The sequence below is a fragment of the Cetorhinus maximus genome, chromosome 5, assembly GCF_964194155.1.
Source record: "Cetorhinus maximus chromosome 5, sCetMax3.hap1.1, whole genome shotgun sequence".
Taxonomy (NCBI): domain Eukaryota; kingdom Metazoa; phylum Chordata; class Chondrichthyes; order Lamniformes; family Cetorhinidae; genus Cetorhinus; species Cetorhinus maximus.
The window spans coordinates 121,220,106-121,237,087 of record NC_135883.1 but is presented as its reverse complement, the minus strand read 5'-3'; the positions used below and the strand labels follow the sequence as shown (position 1 = coordinate 121,237,087).

General features: G+C 39.9%; 1 protein-coding gene across 1 annotated transcript in view; it reads right to left on the bottom strand.

The window, feature by feature from the left end:
* mdn1 (midasin AAA ATPase 1) overlaps positions 1-16,982 on the bottom strand; it is a 227,351-nt gene that overhangs the window by 120,045 nt on the left and 90,324 nt on the right. The window contains exons 31-43 of the mRNA XM_078542396.1: positions 15,475-15,605; positions 15,205-15,343; positions 12,263-12,392; positions 10,683-10,922; positions 9,917-10,114; positions 8,558-8,769; positions 7,681-7,803; positions 6,109-6,306; positions 4,099-4,206; positions 3,819-4,007; positions 2,166-2,270; positions 1,764-2,027; positions 3-270 (exon numbers count right to left, since the gene is read on the bottom strand). Of these exons, the coding sequence (XP_078398522.1) occupies positions 3-270; positions 1,764-2,027; positions 2,166-2,270; positions 3,819-4,007; positions 4,099-4,206; positions 6,109-6,306; positions 7,681-7,803; positions 8,558-8,769; positions 9,917-10,114; positions 10,683-10,922; positions 12,263-12,392; positions 15,205-15,343; positions 15,475-15,605 (2,305 nt within the window). The remainder of the gene's footprint in view (positions 1-2; positions 271-1,763; positions 2,028-2,165; positions 2,271-3,818; positions 4,008-4,098; positions 4,207-6,108; positions 6,307-7,680; positions 7,804-8,557; positions 8,770-9,916; positions 10,115-10,682; positions 10,923-12,262; positions 12,393-15,204; positions 15,344-15,474; positions 15,606-16,982) is intronic.

Genomic DNA, 16,982 nt, shown 5'->3' with positions numbered 1-16,982 from the left:
ACCTGAAGGTGAGAGTGTGTTCAGTTTGCTGTTAAAGCGCTGAAGAAGAATAAGTAAACTCTCCAGTTTGGTCATTGCATCAGAAGAAATGCCAGAACTACGATCTTCATTCAGGCAACGTGAATGACTGATCAGGAATGAATTCCAGAGTTTGAGAAGAACACCACCATCAGGGACAGTGTCTACAGAGAGCAGAACGTCTCTGGTGACAGCACTGACAACATCCTTCACCTTCCCAACTAAACTCTGCCAAGGGCGAAAAATGTCAACCTGCAAGCACACATAAAACCCATCAACATGGTTTTCTCCTCCTTCAGAATCTTCCATCTTTCAGCTTGAGGTGAGCGAGTGCATTGCCATTGTGCTCTTTTGAATCAAAAGATAGATGTTAAACATGCAATTTGATCGAAACCGACAGAAGTGATGGCCTAGGCAAGAGCATCCACGAGGATTTATTGAAAATCAACTTCTTTATACAAGGTTATTAACAATATTGAGTAAACCATTGTCCTGCAAATGATGCCATGACAGACACATAAAACAGAAGTGTCCAAAACTGAATGAGAATAGAGACTCACGTCTGACGTAGTTTTGTTTCCAACAATAAAAATGGAAAAATCTGCGAAGATTTTTCAAAATGTGTAAGAAACAAAAATACAAATGCCAATTACACTTTGGGTTTTATAAATTATGCACAGAGTACAAGAGAAAGAGGTTATGAAACATTTGGATAAGCCAACAGCTAGGCCACAATTAATTAGAGTCCAGGCGGCAGTTTTTGGTGCCCATTATAGAAATGACATTGAAGTTATTGAGGTGCCCTGCATGGATTCAACAGGATCATGCCAAAAGATGGGAAATCATTGTTATAAGAGACTTGAGATATTGGGACTCTTTCACAGGAGCAGAGAAAGCCAAGATGCAACTTTTTTTTGGTGGGGGGGTGGGGTGTGGTGGGAAAGAGTTGAGTGTACTTCCTCTGGCTCAGGAGGCATTGATGAGAGTCATTAATTTGATGCAGTCGGAGAGTCAAAGACAGATTACAAAAGACTTTTGTACAATGTTGGTTGTTGGGGGAACAGAATGCTTCGTCAGAGGGAGCGATTTAGGTACAGACCATTGCATCTAAATGGAAATTTGAATAAATAACAGCATGATACATGTCTATGGGGGAAACAGATGAGTAGTGAGATTAACTTTAGCTTTGTCCAACTGAGAACCAGAACATGGCTTGGGCCAAATAGCCTCTGCTGTAAGCTCATTTGGTTCTATAGCAGTGTACACAGGAATTTGCAGCACTGATGTGTTTAAAGTCACAAAGGTAAGCAGTGTCCAGGGTAAGTTGACAACACAGTGATGTGCAAAGAGAGTACAAACAATACTTTCAAAATTGGAGTTTCAGAGGGGAGAAGCAGTGGAGTTTAATTGAAATTTAAAAAGGGTACGGAATAGAACTTAAAATCAGGAATTGGTTTAAAGCAAAATGAGATAAAATGAAAGAAAATTCGCTAACATGGACCAGCTGGGCTAAATAAAAATTACAGCATAAACAGGCTAAGTGCCAGGTGTATCAATTCTAGTGGTTTGTGCAAATGCTGCAACAATACCGAAAAAGATCCTCCCCTCATGCTAATGAGCAGCAAATTTCAACGCAATAATTAGGAGTAACTGAAATCTATGAACAAGAAACAAACATCGGCAGGCTAAAGAGAATTGACGGACGTATGCTGCTTAAAACTCAATTGCTCTATTAAATATTTCACCTGCTCAAATCCACCGAGTAGTTCTGTGGTGTCCATCGCACTGTTCATTGCCATGACTTTTAAATTTTGACCTGTTAGGAGAGCTAAGAGCTGGATTAGGCTGGTTTTCCCACTGGCAGCAGGCCCCACCAGAATGACCATCCAGCCCATCTGTGTGCACTTCATAATGGACTCCAGTGGCTGAAGCGAATGGTGAAGAATGGACAGCTGTTTGTTTGATATTGGAATGGCGAGCCCACTACGAGAAATCATAGAATAGCCAACCTAAAACAAAAAAGAACAGTAATGGTTACAATTATTTGCTTTGAAGGTCACAGTAACTCAAAAGACTGACTAAATTTTACTTTTGTGCAAGAATTTAACACTGGGTTACCAAACAGTATACGAAGCTAAATCACAAACCTGAACCTGCTGTGGCGTGATGTGGAATTTTCTGGATCCAGTGTAAGGATGAGATGGAATTCCATCACCTTCTGAATGAAATATGCCTTCAAATACAGAAAGCATCTTGGACAGAAAGAAATAAGAAGCAACATTAAATAGCCAAAGCAACATTAGAGTTTGTTCTGCACAAGCACAAATTCAACACCAATTCTTTCCTGAAGTGATTGTGAAAGAAACAAGCTGATCGCGAATAGAGCTGATGTGCCTCAATTTCAATTTCCAATGGATTTACCAATTATCACCTCCAATGCACTTCTACTCTAGTGTAAAGAACACTTTACAGCTAAGCATTAAGAAAGTATAATAGCTTTCATAATATTTTTCTGGTTTGTCGTAAAGTAGGTTTATGGGTGTGAGTATAGATGGTTCTGTCTGTGCGATTTAATTACAATCGGGGTCAGGTAGACTGCAAGCTTGAAATTATCAAAAGAATCTAGGTGTAGAAATGTATTTGAAATGCTAATGAGCAAACATGGATGCTGGCTTGGCAATGTAGTGTGTGAAGGAAAATTGCATTTTTTAGATAAGTGAAAGGATTGTTTGGATTTCAATGGGATGTTAGTAGGTTTACAACTAGCTAGATAAGCAAGACTAAGGAGCATGTTTATTTTTCAAAATGTTACTGACAATATTGGCAGCATGAAAGTTTTTATATTATGGGAAAGGTACAGTTCCAAAGATATATGGAACAATGGAATTTACATATTAAAGACAGAGAAACATATATAAAGGAGAATGAAAGGCTATGTTGAAGGCCATGTAAGATCTAACAGGAGTGTGTGAAACAGCCTTGAAAAATTCTCCAGCCATTCCTGCATAAATATGTTGTGTCCAATAACTAAAGTTGGGGAAAGCCATCTGGAATTCCACTGTCAAGTGGGTACTGTGTTAGCTTGCTGTTTTTTTAAAAACCTAAAATCTTTTTCGGACTGTTACCTTAAAGGGGGGTGTGTGACTGAGAGTCAAGTTAATTAGGGATTTCAGGATTTGTTATAGTATTAAGTAACTGCAGTCTTATGTATGTGCTTGAAATCTTTTATTTTGTTAATAAATATTTTAAATTAATTTTTAAAGTCTCTAAACGTCTTGGTGGACTTCATTACTTCTGAAATCAGTGCACATATCTCGTAATAAATATAAATTGCAAAACTGTTGCGATAGCGTGGCCAAGTTTCCCTCATGGATTTGGTCTACCTGGCACACGTCATCTGCCATGTCATGACACTAAGAAAGGCTTCAACGTGAAACATTTTGGTTTTAATTATGACTAGATAACTCAGTTACTCATCTTTAAAACTACACGTACTTGGCAAAATTAACTTGAGTGTTCAATCATGAAATGCAAGTTGATCAAAGCACTAACTTAGAGGACTAGGTTTCCTCAGATGGGGTAAAGAATTACATCTACAGTACTTTCAAGTAGTGATGTAACATTTTGCAAAAATTCTCAAAATAATAGGCAATTCTGAAAAAGGTATACAAATCACACAATGTAGCTTTTAACCAAAATGCACAGCTCTTTCCATAGTCAAGATTTACTACAAGGACTGACTGGAATTAAAAATAAAGCAACTGTTAACCATCACAGAAAAGCTCAGTTGGCATGCTTACATGGTTTCTGTCTGCTTCAGATCGCATTCGGTCTACATACACCAAAGCAACATGTTGGCCTGGATCATAGCAGCCAGGCATCTGATCTGCCAACATCAGCTGGCACCAGCGGAAGAGATCACGCAGATTAAACTCCCATGGTCCTCCTTTCTGCCCCCATTTCCTTTCCACCATTACGTCTTGGTTAATCTTCCAAGAACAAAAACAATTAAGTTAGGAAATGTCCAGAGCTTTTCATCCAACCTTGTCTTGTAAACCAAAAAAAAAAAGGACCCTTTACCTTGTAATTAAAACGAACCATTTTACTGATGATATTTTTACCAATTGCAGGAAACATTGTGTCAGCGATGTACTCCATGTCTGTAACTGAAAGCTGATCCACATAAACCTACGACATAAAATCAATATTAACCTCAAACATAATTTTCCACAGAATGACAGCCAAGAAGCAGTACAGAAATTATTAGAGGTAAATTGTGTATTACTTTTTGCAGAATTGATTTGCATACATTCAACACGCTGTTGATGCACTGGCAAAGAGCTAAATACTATGATGCAACTCTCTCAAAAAAAAGAAACACTTACTGCTGCACATAAAATGTCAGCAACGGCTTGTCTTTGGGCCCAAGCCCCAATGCAGTGTGTAAGAGCCTTGAGGCTGAACTTGAGTGCTACACTGTCAAAAGTGAAGCACTTAAAATGAGAAGTTAAATTGAGGCACCACCTATTCTCCCAGGTGGTTATTTGTGGGACTTCCTTGTGCAAAGAAAAGACTGCAGTTTCCCTACATGACAACATTGGTTGTCATGAGTACTTAATGGATTGTGAAACTGTGGAAGTCCTCAGGTTTTAGAAGTGCAAGGGCAGGATTTTCCTTTCATTGGGTGGACCCGGGGATGGTCGTGAAACGGAGCGCCGTCCATGATCAGGGTCCAACCGCAATTTCTCGCTGGCTGGCCAATTAATTCCACAGCCAATGTGAAACGCGTGCAAAGAGCCTCAGTGCTGCCGGGGTGGGGGCAGGAGGAGTGCAAGCACTGAGGTCTGCGCATGCGCGGGAGCGTGCTCACTGCAAGCGCCCTGAAGGCACGGAGCTGCCTCGGAGCTGAAAGATTTTTAAACTCAAAAATAAAGATTTGGTAAATAATATAAACATGCCCCCCCACCCCCCCCCACAACCCACCCCGCGCCCCCCCAATGTGATTCAGTCACATGAAGAGGACAGATTAAAAATAATTTTTATTTTAAAAAAAATTTATTGTTGGAAACCTCATCCCGCTTGTGGATGAGGTTTCGCAAAAAATGCAAAGGCTGCCTGGCTTATTCGCCCGCCCCGCCAAACGTAAGGTTGGGCGGACAGCAAAAATTTTTACTTAATTGCTTGCTTAAGGGCCTTAACATCCCTCTTAAATGTCGGCAGGCAGGTTGCCAACTGTTGCGCATGCCCGCCGACCGAAATATCGCACGAGTGCACGAAGACATCGGGTTGGACGCGTGCCTGCCCGCGGGATGAAAAATTCTGCCCCAAGTTTCTGACAGTATTCTGGAAAGTTAGGTTCTGATTCTGGTACTGGGAAGCCTTGTAGCCACTGAATAAAAATGCTGAATATGAAATATCAGGGATGTCCAATCTTTCGACTGGCAAGATAGCTAACCAGCCAATGCTGCTTTAACCTTTCAAACAGTTTTTTTTTCAGTAATTTCCAAAAAGATTATATTTAAATTTAATATTTGGGATGTAAATGTAAAGAAGCGTTAGGAAAGAAAATAAAAATATGATTCTGGAAAAAAATTCAGAAGCTCAACTAGCATATTGATTAATTATTTTGGGAAAAACGCTTCATTTGATCAGGGGTCTTTGTGAATTTATTAGTGCAATCGTCAGAATCAACTTGCATCTTAGAATCAATCCCAGAGTACATTCCCAATGAAAGCATGAGGCGGGGGTGGGGGGGAATTAAAATAAAAAGCACCGAGGAATACTCTGGCTCTGAAGGTTTTCAATGGGTCCAGAATATAACAAAATGCCTCTCCTTACAAGCTAATCACTTGTTAAATTAACATTTCCTTTCATCAAAACAAAAACTCGCCAGCTAAGAATCTGCACGCTATTTACCAAATTGCATTAATGAGACCAAATGACTTATGAAACCAGTAACAAGAGATGTAACTTTTAGGCTCAGGCAGAAGACTTCATGAATTGTACATTTGATTGCTCTGTCCATATACTCTGGTTCATGACACATTGTTGCAATAACTGAAGTAGGCTTCGGTCATTATTCAGCCTTACCTGTGTGAATCGGTTGAGGAAAGACTTGGGGAGACCTTTCCTTCCACCTCCTTGACGATAAGGATTCTGACAACCAAAGATCTTAGTCCTCTCATGTTTCACACTAAAGTGACGGCCCAACTCAGGGATAAAAATCTCAGCACGATGGTCAAAGCAGGCATTCAGTCCCTCGAGCACAGATTGGGAAGCTAGGTTTAGCTGAAAGAACAATGTTAGTTACTAGTGTTGCCATCTTTAATAATAACTTTCAGTACTTGATTTTACATTAGTGTTGCTGAGGATAGTGAAATGGTACTGTCAATAATTGAGTTCAAAATCTGCCCATCAGTACAGATGGTAGATGCACATCAAGAGCACTGAATATGTGGTTTTGTGAATCCTCAGATATTTAGTGACACTGAAAACTATGCAGGGGATGTTTCGTATAACAAAAAACAGAATGAGTAGTTAAACTGAATGATTCTATTGTATCTCAAAAAACTTGTCATGCAAGGCTTTATGAGTTGAAAGACATTACCAACACAGTCCTTTATATTCCCTGCTGATAAAACAATATAGTATGTTATATAAACACAAAATGCTGGAAAAACTCAGCAGGTCTGGCAGCATTTGTGGAGGGAGAAACAGAGTTAATGTTTCAAGTCCAATGACTCCTCTTTAGAACTGAAGAGAGGTAGCAATGTGATGGTCAGGGATAGGTTAGAGGGCGGAGATATTTCTCTCCCGCCTTTTCAACTGCATAAAACCAATCACATTTCTATCTCTTTTCAGTTCCAAAGAGGAGTCATATTGGATTCGAAACGTTCACTCCATTCCTTTCTCCTCAGATGCTGCCAGAACTGCTGAGTCTTTCCAGCATTTGGTCTTTATTTCAGATTTACAGCATCTGCAGTATTTTGCTTTTATTTTAGTATCTTATATACTACTTATTCTAAAATTACATACTCCTTATTCTACAGAATGAACAAATCACATCTGACAGGGTTAGGGGATGGATAGAAGAAAAGAGAGCGGAAAGAAAAGTAGGTTTCAACAGTTCTGCCTTGAACTTCCAGGAACTTTGGCAGCTTGGCATTGCAGTCCTCAAGTCAACTGTGCAGGGCAGCAGCAGGGTGTAGATTTGTATTCATTATCCAGTGAATTCCTGATAAGAGCCAACCCTCATTAGGAGGAAATCTTCCAAATGGATGCATTCTGCTTCATGGATTTACACTGGGCTAACCAGAGAGCTTGAACATAGCTGTCTAGCCATTCAGTCAAAAGACATTTAAAAGGGAGTGGGAGGCAGAGAAAAGCAGAGAAGTGTAAAAATCCAACATGTAATAAGTCATGAATTGCATTAGCTTTTAACTAATTTAAGCTGTCACTAATGAATACGCAGCACTACTTGAAGCCCTTTAGGTACAATGGGCATCCACTGCTGTTCCAAAGTGAAAAGATAACAGAAGCTCACATCCACATGTGAAGCCTCTAAAGCGATCGCACATCTATGCTAAATTTAAAAAGTTATGAAGTTGGTCAAGTCAAAGGACATGGTGATGAGTTTAATTAAAGCAGTTCAATAACACTCACCTCATCCAAAACAATCCAATGTCCAGCCTTGAGGGCAGCAAGCAAAGGACCATCACGCCAGGCAAATTCTCCTCCTTTACCCCCCTCAACAGGCAGGTCTGCCCCAAACAAGTCAGTCACATCCTACAGGAACAGCAGTTTTTGTCAATAATCAATTCAGACCAAAGATATAAATGAGGAATTATGGCAAAACATTTATTATGCCATTCACATTTATTTTATTTGACTGGCTGCAAACAGGGGAAAATTGATCTTAATGATAAGGATTGAAACCTATCTATGCAGTATTGAACAGTCAACTTCATAGCAACTGGCTAAGTTGGCAATTGTAATTATTGATTTATTACAATTAGACGTTATGTTGGGCGCACAAACATCAATAAAACCTCAATCTGCACTCCTAATCATTTCCATCCAAATTAAATTCAGCACACAATAAGCAACTCTGAACAATCGACCACACGTCCATTAATTCTTTGGGTGTCCTAGCTAACATTTATTCTTCAACTATCCCAGAACAGACCATCTGTTCATTCCTCTTATTTATTTGCAATTTGACTGCCCTCCTTCCCACATTACATTAACTTTAAAGCGTAGTCAGTGTACCAACTGTGAATCACTTTGGAATATCCAGAGGTTATGCAAGGCACTATATAAATCTAACTTTCTGTTTTCTGTATTGTTGGTGCCTAAGTACCAAAATCAAAATTCTGCTACTTCGTGAAAAATCTGAACAGCACGCTCCATGCAGTTTCCTCAGAATACAGCCCATTTTTACAATGGTTTAAAAATAGATTCAGGGGAGGGGGAAAAATTACTACTCGAGAAAGTTCAGTCGCAGGCAACAAGACTTCAAACAGTTTTCATGCTAACTTACTGTTTGCTCAGAAAGGTTGATTCGGACAAGTTGGTTTCCAGAAGCCTTTGCTAGAGCAAATACCAGACTCGTCTTTCCAACTCCTGGTGATCCCTCTAAAAGAATTGGTCTGCTTAACTTCAATGCTCGCAGCAATCTCAGGGCATTCATCGCTGTTGTGCCAGCATTCAGTGCATAGTCTGGGACTGCAACTTTCTCTCCAACAGCCCCTACTGAAAGCATTAATACACAATATACACATTTATATAAATGCACACAAAGTTCTTTAAACCCTTTAAAAACACAGTCACAATAAGATAACAACCCACCCCCCTGGAATCAATCAGATGAGACAAACTGATCAACTTTTCCTAAATGCTTTAATTCACATGATCTTGCTGCTGGTAGTTTAGAAGCAAGTTTAATTAAGACAAAAATGCAGGCAAGAAATTAAAATTCAGTGTGTAGAAAAGGGAAGACAAGTATTTTAAAACAAACTAGGAAAGATTTCAGATTTTACTGTAATGTCATTAGAGAGGCAACTCCAAAAATCCGACAATGTTTGATTAAATGATTACCACACCATGGAAGATAGAATGTTTAGAATAAAATCAACCCTGGCAGACAAAATCCAGTACAGGTAACAGCCTTGGAGGGATTAAAGAGCAATGTTTTTGGTTAAAAAAAAAAGGCCTTCTTAAAAATGGGTTTTTGGAGGCTGTGAACTAAATGACCAAGCAATATTTATAATTCTTGGTAGATGAAAACAGACCAGGGTCCGTCTAGTTTGCCTTCTACCATCCTTATAGCTCTTTTGGTTACAAAAAAAAAACTAGATTAATAAAACTGGGGATAAAGTAAAAGGCAGCCCCTTAAAGGGAAACTGCAAAAATAAAAGACAAAACTGTAGCTGCACATGATGATAATGGAGTTGATGATTTAATTACAGCAATCAATCAACCTCTTATCAATTAAGTCTACAACAAACCCAGGCACAGGGCAAGGAAAACCCCAGTGGTGGAGCGCTTTGTGGAATAATAGGTTCATGGTACGTCAAGTATACCTTCCCATTTCAAAGATCCAGAAATAGACACATTACAGGGTTTAGCACACATTGATAAATGGTACCAGGGACCAGACAACTTCACACGAACTTCTAACATACAACTTCAAAGTGCTAACCAAAACAACTCTTAGAACCAGTGGTCCAAAGTCACCAGTCCCTCCAAAGCACTTACCATACTTCATGCCTTAAATTACTTAACATACACCATTTAGTAGGAAGATTGGGTAGAGGTAAAAAAATTGGACATACGAGTCAAAAGCGTACAAATGGTCAGATTCTCAAGTATGGGCCACTAATTGCTCTCCAATCCTTACCTATGGGAATGTAGAATGGATGAATTCCAAAACAGCGTTTAGTCCATACAACTTTCCTCTTTCTTTTCTGATCATAACTGGTTAGCATTTTCAACATACGTTTTGTCAACTTTGTGACCTTGGACAATTTTTTAAAAAGGAAGTTCAGGCATGCTTTGCGAGCAGCTAAAGTAGCTTCTGAAGAACAAAATGTAGACCCTAGAAGGAAAGTGAAAAGGATCAAACCTATAGCACATTCAATATACACTTCAGGTGAACAGTTTGGCAAGGCAATATTGACTTTTTTCAGGAAGACCAAGATTCCTTCGTTCCCTGGGCTGAACTATTCAACAATGTATTTTACTATAGGAAATTTTAAATGAACAAATTGCCATCCAAGGAATTTGTTTTTCTTTCCAATATTTTCATTTTAGAATGTTTAGCAAAATTAATTTTTAAAAAAACAAGCACAGATCAATAAGCTGAACAGCCGGTTTCTATGCTGCAAGTTCTAATGTAGATGACTGCATTTATGGGCATCCACGAATCAAAAATGCAGCTGCTTGAATCAAAGATACAAAAACAAACAGTGGCATGTCCAACCACTTGCAAAATGAGAAACATAGCCTTTCAATTAGCTGTTTCAGCAGGAGCTAACCCTTTTAAAAACACACTGGGCACACTAAAACATGAACAGCCTGGGATTTTACATTCTATTCCAAACCTCTCAAAATTCCAACATTTCCACTTAGCAATGGCAGTTTCACTAGCCAAAACTAATACATACCGGATCCAATTCCATCAATACAGGTGAGACAGGCAGCATGTATGAACCCAGCGACAGGGTCAAGCTGAAAATCACAGCTTTCATCCAAATCCATTACTTCTGAAGTTGCATTTTTAGTTGTAACGTTCATGAAGTTCACCCAGGACAGGATATCACGGATGCTTAACACACATCGACGCCCAAACTCTTGATTCTTTAACCAGTCAATGAAATCCAAAACAAGTTCAGCTATATCTTTGCCTGTAATACATGGGTGGGGGTGGGGGGAATAACCATCCAGTTAAATTTACATATTTTAAACCAATTTCTTATTTCCTTCCAGATCTTTAGATTTCCCACATTCACACCATTCCTGGAATAAGTGGACTGTAAGTAACTTATTCTCAGTCCTTTGACATAATTGGCCTTGAATTTGTTGTAGGAATGCAATGGAGCACAAATTAGCTCAGCTTTCCATTTTTCCCACTTCTACTTGGAACCTTCCCTTCCCAACCTCTAAGAAAAAATTCCTCCCTGTGGAGGGGACAATGTTACGGACAGGAAAGAGACAGGCAAACAGTAGTTATTTTCTCTGTAAGCAGAAGGTGTTTTGAATTATTTTTAAATTATGTGGTGGCATGTTTTTCCAACCCTCGGTTTGTGTGATCCAATTTACTAATAACCCGCAGCAAACTCACATTATAACTAACTCAGGAGGCTAGTTTATTTCATATTCAAAACCCTGTGGGGGTGGAGGGGTGGTGGGTGGAGGAGTTTTACAACCATGGATAGTAACAGTAGAAGAACCACTGAAATGAATGTTAGTTCACGTGATTTCAAGAGTCCAGAATCAGGGTCCATTGAGGAATTCTTTCATTTATGAGTTCCAGTTCAGCTGGCTGAAGACCAGAGTTATAGGATTTGTTTTACAGTTGCTGCTGATACTGCAAGATGAAGTAGGCACACAGAGACTGGGTCGGTTCTGTAGGCAATGGTAGGAAACCTTCCAGCAGAGACAAGCTTTTTGGTTCAGCAGAAAATCAATTTTTAAAAATAGCAATAAGAATAAAGTTTTGAACATGCAATGTTGGATTTCGTTTTCATGCTTTAGGAACCCAACAACAATCAGAGCTTAAGTAAAAGCCCTTTGTGCATGATATACAATGAACACCAATTGTCTTCTGTCTACGCTTCTGGGGTAGCGAATGTTACAAAAATGTCCCTTTGGCATACCAGACAAGTAACATTCCAATTTTGCTTACTTTGAATTGAACAGACAATAAGCTCGAGTATGGAGTGGAGAGCCAGACTGATGGTTACCTCCTAAAAATCAAAACCTAAGTAACAGAGCATAAAGCACTTCCCACTACAGGACAAGGAAAAGCTACTTTTAAATCTATTCAGGGACAAGCACATTGACTGGGACCATTGGAAAGACTTCACACTGCCCAGAATTCATTCACGTGACCAATAAACTGATGAGCTGCCTCAATATCCAAATGATAGGCTAAGTGTTGCAACCCTTCACCCCATATCATTCCTCAAAAATCACAAAACTTCCAACAAAAGCAAGGGAATACAAATCAGCAGCATGCCCCAACCTTCATGATCTTGCCCATCTAAAGAAAGTCCAGGGCTTAAATTATGTTGAATGATCGCCATCATATCCTCACGGCTATTGCTCGGTGGGCACCAGATCTCGGTGAATCTGTTCCTCAGGGCTGGCGAAAGCTGAAATGTTAAGCAATGGATCGATTTATTTCACAGAAGTAGACGATTTTAGATTTACAAATTTTCTATTTCTCTCCCAGCTACCTCAACCCATCATAAAGGGTATTTTGTTAGAACAGTACCAAGATGGGAAATAAAAGCATAAAAGCAAAAGTAACCTCGGAGGAAAGTTGTTTTGGAGATTTCTGAAAACAAGGATGGACTTTCAGATAGTAGGGCAAAGCATCAAAAGAGAAATTGGCCACTGAAGGTGAAGAAGAGAATGAAGGACCGTAATATTGGAGGTGATGAAAATCATGACAAGAAAGATAAGCAAAGCCATTCAACCCATCTAGCTCACCCATCCATTGAAATCTAGTTCTCTATCCCAGTAACAATGTGAGCAGAGGAGAAGCCATTGGGGGAGATGCAATGTCTACAGTACGGTAGTTTAAGTGGAACCATGGAAAAGTCTCATCATGGAGGTAGACTGGAGAGGAGGGAACCACCAACAGTCAAAGGCAGCAGAGGATGAGGAACAGATGGTGGGTCACAGCAACATTCCTCACCCACTTAGAGCAGCACCCTTCATTCTGTAGTCAGCATTAGAAATGGATCAAAGAGTCTTGAATACTGTGGCAATTTTATTGTACAACATACTACAGGGCATAAGGGAAAAGGGAATTTCAAGATGGGATAGCATTTGGAGAGAAGTGATGGACATACCATACTCAGTGAGGTTAATAGCAGCAAGTTGGAAATAAGTAGGGACAATATCACAATAGGCAAGTCATTGAGCATGGGACTTAGGAGCAACTGCATGACTAGGAGCCAGGTTTTCTGGATTAGAGTTTGGTTACTGTTGGATGGGGGGGGTGGGGATGAGGTTGAGAGGAGACAGTGAAAAGGAGTGAAAGGGGAATTAGAGTATGGGGATTCAGTCAAGAAGACCACTGTACTTGCATGCATAACTGGATTAGTGATTCCATCATGATGCACCAGAGTAGTCCTCTGCAAGTTTAAAATCAGCAAACTCCCAGGTTTTAATATTCCAGTCTCAACCATGTTTCCAGGAAGAGGCATCATTTTAGAACATGATAGCCAGCCACCTGCAGAGGTGGTTTGGGAGCAGCATTCACAGAAACATGGGGAGGGCGGCCACCTGCCTTCTTTACAAGAGATGGTGCCTTCACAGGTGGGGCTGTGATATGCAACAAGAGAAACACTAAAACATCAAAAAAGACTACCCAAATTCTGTCATAACTTTACAATGAGTTCAAACCCAGATCCATTGGGCTCATTTTCAAATTCAGTGCACCAACCAGACTCCTGTAATACGCATTCTAATACCAGCTACACAAGCTCAGAAAGAGCTAACTTTTGGTAGGAAAAATAAAGAAACATAACCTACACCTGAGAAACAGTTGTTTGGTAATACAGAGTTTGAATAATGCTGAAAAGAGAGACATGTTGCCGAAGCTTTTTTGTCTTGCACTCATTTGGACAAGTGCAAGAACGCCAAATTTCAAATGTTCACAACAGCTATACTAGAGGAGAAAAGGGTGCCGATTAGCTGAGGTCAATTGGCCACGGTGAAAGCAATTTACGATAATCAGGCAAACTCAATGTGGCTCACTTAATCTTGCTTGAAGCGACATGCATTCACACACAGGGGCCCATTCTCTACAAACGGACAGAATACATTCAAACCTTGCCTCTTGTTTGAATTACCCAAAGCTTGGGGAGCCACTGTTCCCCATGCCTTCTCCTTGGCAATGCCTTAGCCAGAGTTGACTTGCCAACCAATCAGCACCCCTTTCTCCTGTAGCATAACCTGCAGTGATCATTTGAAATTTGGCATTCTTGCATTTGTCCTGATGAGTGTAAGATGAAAAGTTTCAGCAACGCCTTAGAAAATAAGAAACTGAATGCAGTAAAAGAACAAAAGGGATGGAGGGATACAGGTGACAAAATCATTAAAAGCAGCACAGGTCAGCAGAGTCAAGAGAGTGTCATAAATTCAAGATAGTTACGAATAAATCTAATACAGAAATAAGAATATTTTTAAAAACAGAATAGAGCTTACTACCAGTGGAAGTAGTTGAGCAAATAGTCTTGATGATTTCAAAAAGGAACTAGAAGGAACCATGTGAGTACGAGAGTAAAGTGTGCTAAAAAGCTGAGATGAGGCAGGTAAAATGAAAGGTGTGTGAGAAGAACACTAGCGTAGTCTAGTTAGACCAAATGTCTTGCTTCAGTGCTGTATATATATTAATGTAATTCTATATAAAAAATAGCAGAAAACTTGCTCTTGTGATAGAAGTGTTAGTCATGGCAGCATCCTTGCCTCAGAGTCCAAAGGCTGAGGGCTCAAGTCCAGCATAAACCAGGCTACCACTCCGCAGTACTGAAACAATACTGCTTGGAAGTCGATTGGAAGTGCTATCCATGACATTAATTCATTCAAAGAGAGGACACTCTCTCCAGTGTCCTGGCTGATATTTGTCCCTGAAAGCACTACAAGAGACACTATCTGGTCATTATCACATTGCTGTTTATGGGAGCTTGCTGTGTGAAAATTGGCTGCTGATTTTCTTTTTAATATTACAGCAGTAATAGTAAATTACACTTCAAGAAAATGCTTAATTGGCTGCAAGTGCTGTGGGACATCCAAGGTTGTGACAGGCTGGTTATAAATCCAAATTACTCCAGCCTGCCAAGATCATCAATTATCAATATGGAGATTGAGTATTGATTGTAATAATTTCAATCAAATCGAACATCGAAATCTTCATTGTACATTGAAATTGCTATACCACAACTATACACTCACCTCTTTCTTCCCAAAATCACCTCCAGGGTTCATGGTTGCAAGTATCCTAAATCTGCTTCCAGCAATTATAAGGTCCACACTATCATCCTCCCCACTTCCCTTTTCTGCAAGCAAGAGTGTCTGCTCATCTTCCAGGACACTGCACATACATTTAAACACGTCAGCGAACACAAAATGGAAAAGTTACACAACAGATGAAAGGTTTAGAAATAAGTCCACTCCTATACTTAATGTCTAAAAATTAACTGATGAATTGGATTGGAACATCACCTGTTGAGTCTTTCCAAAACAGAATCATCGGCCAAAGAGATTTCATCCATCAGAAACATGTTATCTTCCTTCATAGCAAGCACAAGAGGTCCATCATGCCACTCAAATAGCCTGTTCGGGTTGGCACCATCCTAATGGTCAAGAAATATATCTTGAGGTGCAGTCTTATCCTTACTCAGGAAAATAGTAGAGAGAATAGCAGTGCAACATGTGCTACTTAACAGAGATTTAGTACATTCCACTGCATCACTTGGCACCAACCTCCGTGCAGCACCTGTACAAAGTTGTCTCAATCCCTGACCTACACGCAGTTAATTCAGCCCTGTTTTTAATGGTCTTTAAGAAGCAAGATCAGGAAACACTTGTTCCACACAAAGCATCAGCCATGATCGAACAGACTGATGGAGCAGGCTCACAGGGCTAAGCAGCCTATACTTGTTCCCATGTTCCTTTTGGGACTTCCTCATACAGGTACTGCCAACAACCATATATGCACAGAGGAAAAGATAGCTACTCTTCAAATTCAAACTTAGTTCTGATCGGGTTCCCTGCCTTTCTGATATATTTTTTTGCCCTCACTGGAATAAACAACTGAAGGGAAAAATGGACAATTCCCTGCTGCAATGTAAAATATTAACATACTCCATGCAGTTGTCTTTTTTTTCTTTATTCTTTCATGGGATGTGGGTGTTGCTGGCAAGGCCAGCAATTGTTGCCCATCCCTAATTGCCCTTGAAATGCATGGCATTTCAGGGGGCAGTTAAGAGTCAAATGCATTGCTGCGGGTCTGGAATCACATGTAGGCCAGACCAGGTAAGGATGGCAGATTTCTGTGATGGGATTCAAACCCATGTCCCCAGGACATTAGCCTGGCCTCTGAGTTACTAGTTCAGTGACATTACCACTATACCATCTCCCCCCATTTGTTCATGCATGTTTAGAAATGGCAGCCATGCTTTCAGCTATGTCAGTCTTAAGTAGAAATTTCCTCCCTAAACCCAGCCACTTCACCTCCCTTTTCTCTTTAAGACTCTCTTTCTCACCCTCTTTGGCTGAGTGCAAATTTTGTCTCATTACACATCTGTAAAGCTCCTTCAACTGGACAGGGTGGTGGTGGTGGTCTATATTAAAAGGCAAGTTGTTGTTCTAGTACCCTGTTTGGGGTTATACTGGGCGGAATTTGAAATCCCTATTGTTAATCAGGAGGATGCACCGTACCAACATTACAAAATATGGCTAATCAAAGAACACACCCATAACCAAGTATGGATATTCATGTATATTCTAGTGTATTTCAAGACACTGCTCACAATTATGATGCAGGTTATCTGTCCCCACCCACTACAGAAGATGGCCATGGTTCAAATCAGAATCAGAACTGGAGTTATTTTCTCTTCAAACTTACTCCCTCTTCCTCAAAATCTGGTTCATCTTGATACAAGCTCACTTCCCAACTTGTGTTCTCCACTCTGCAGGGGAGTCCATGTTTAATAATTAGTTTTAGTTTA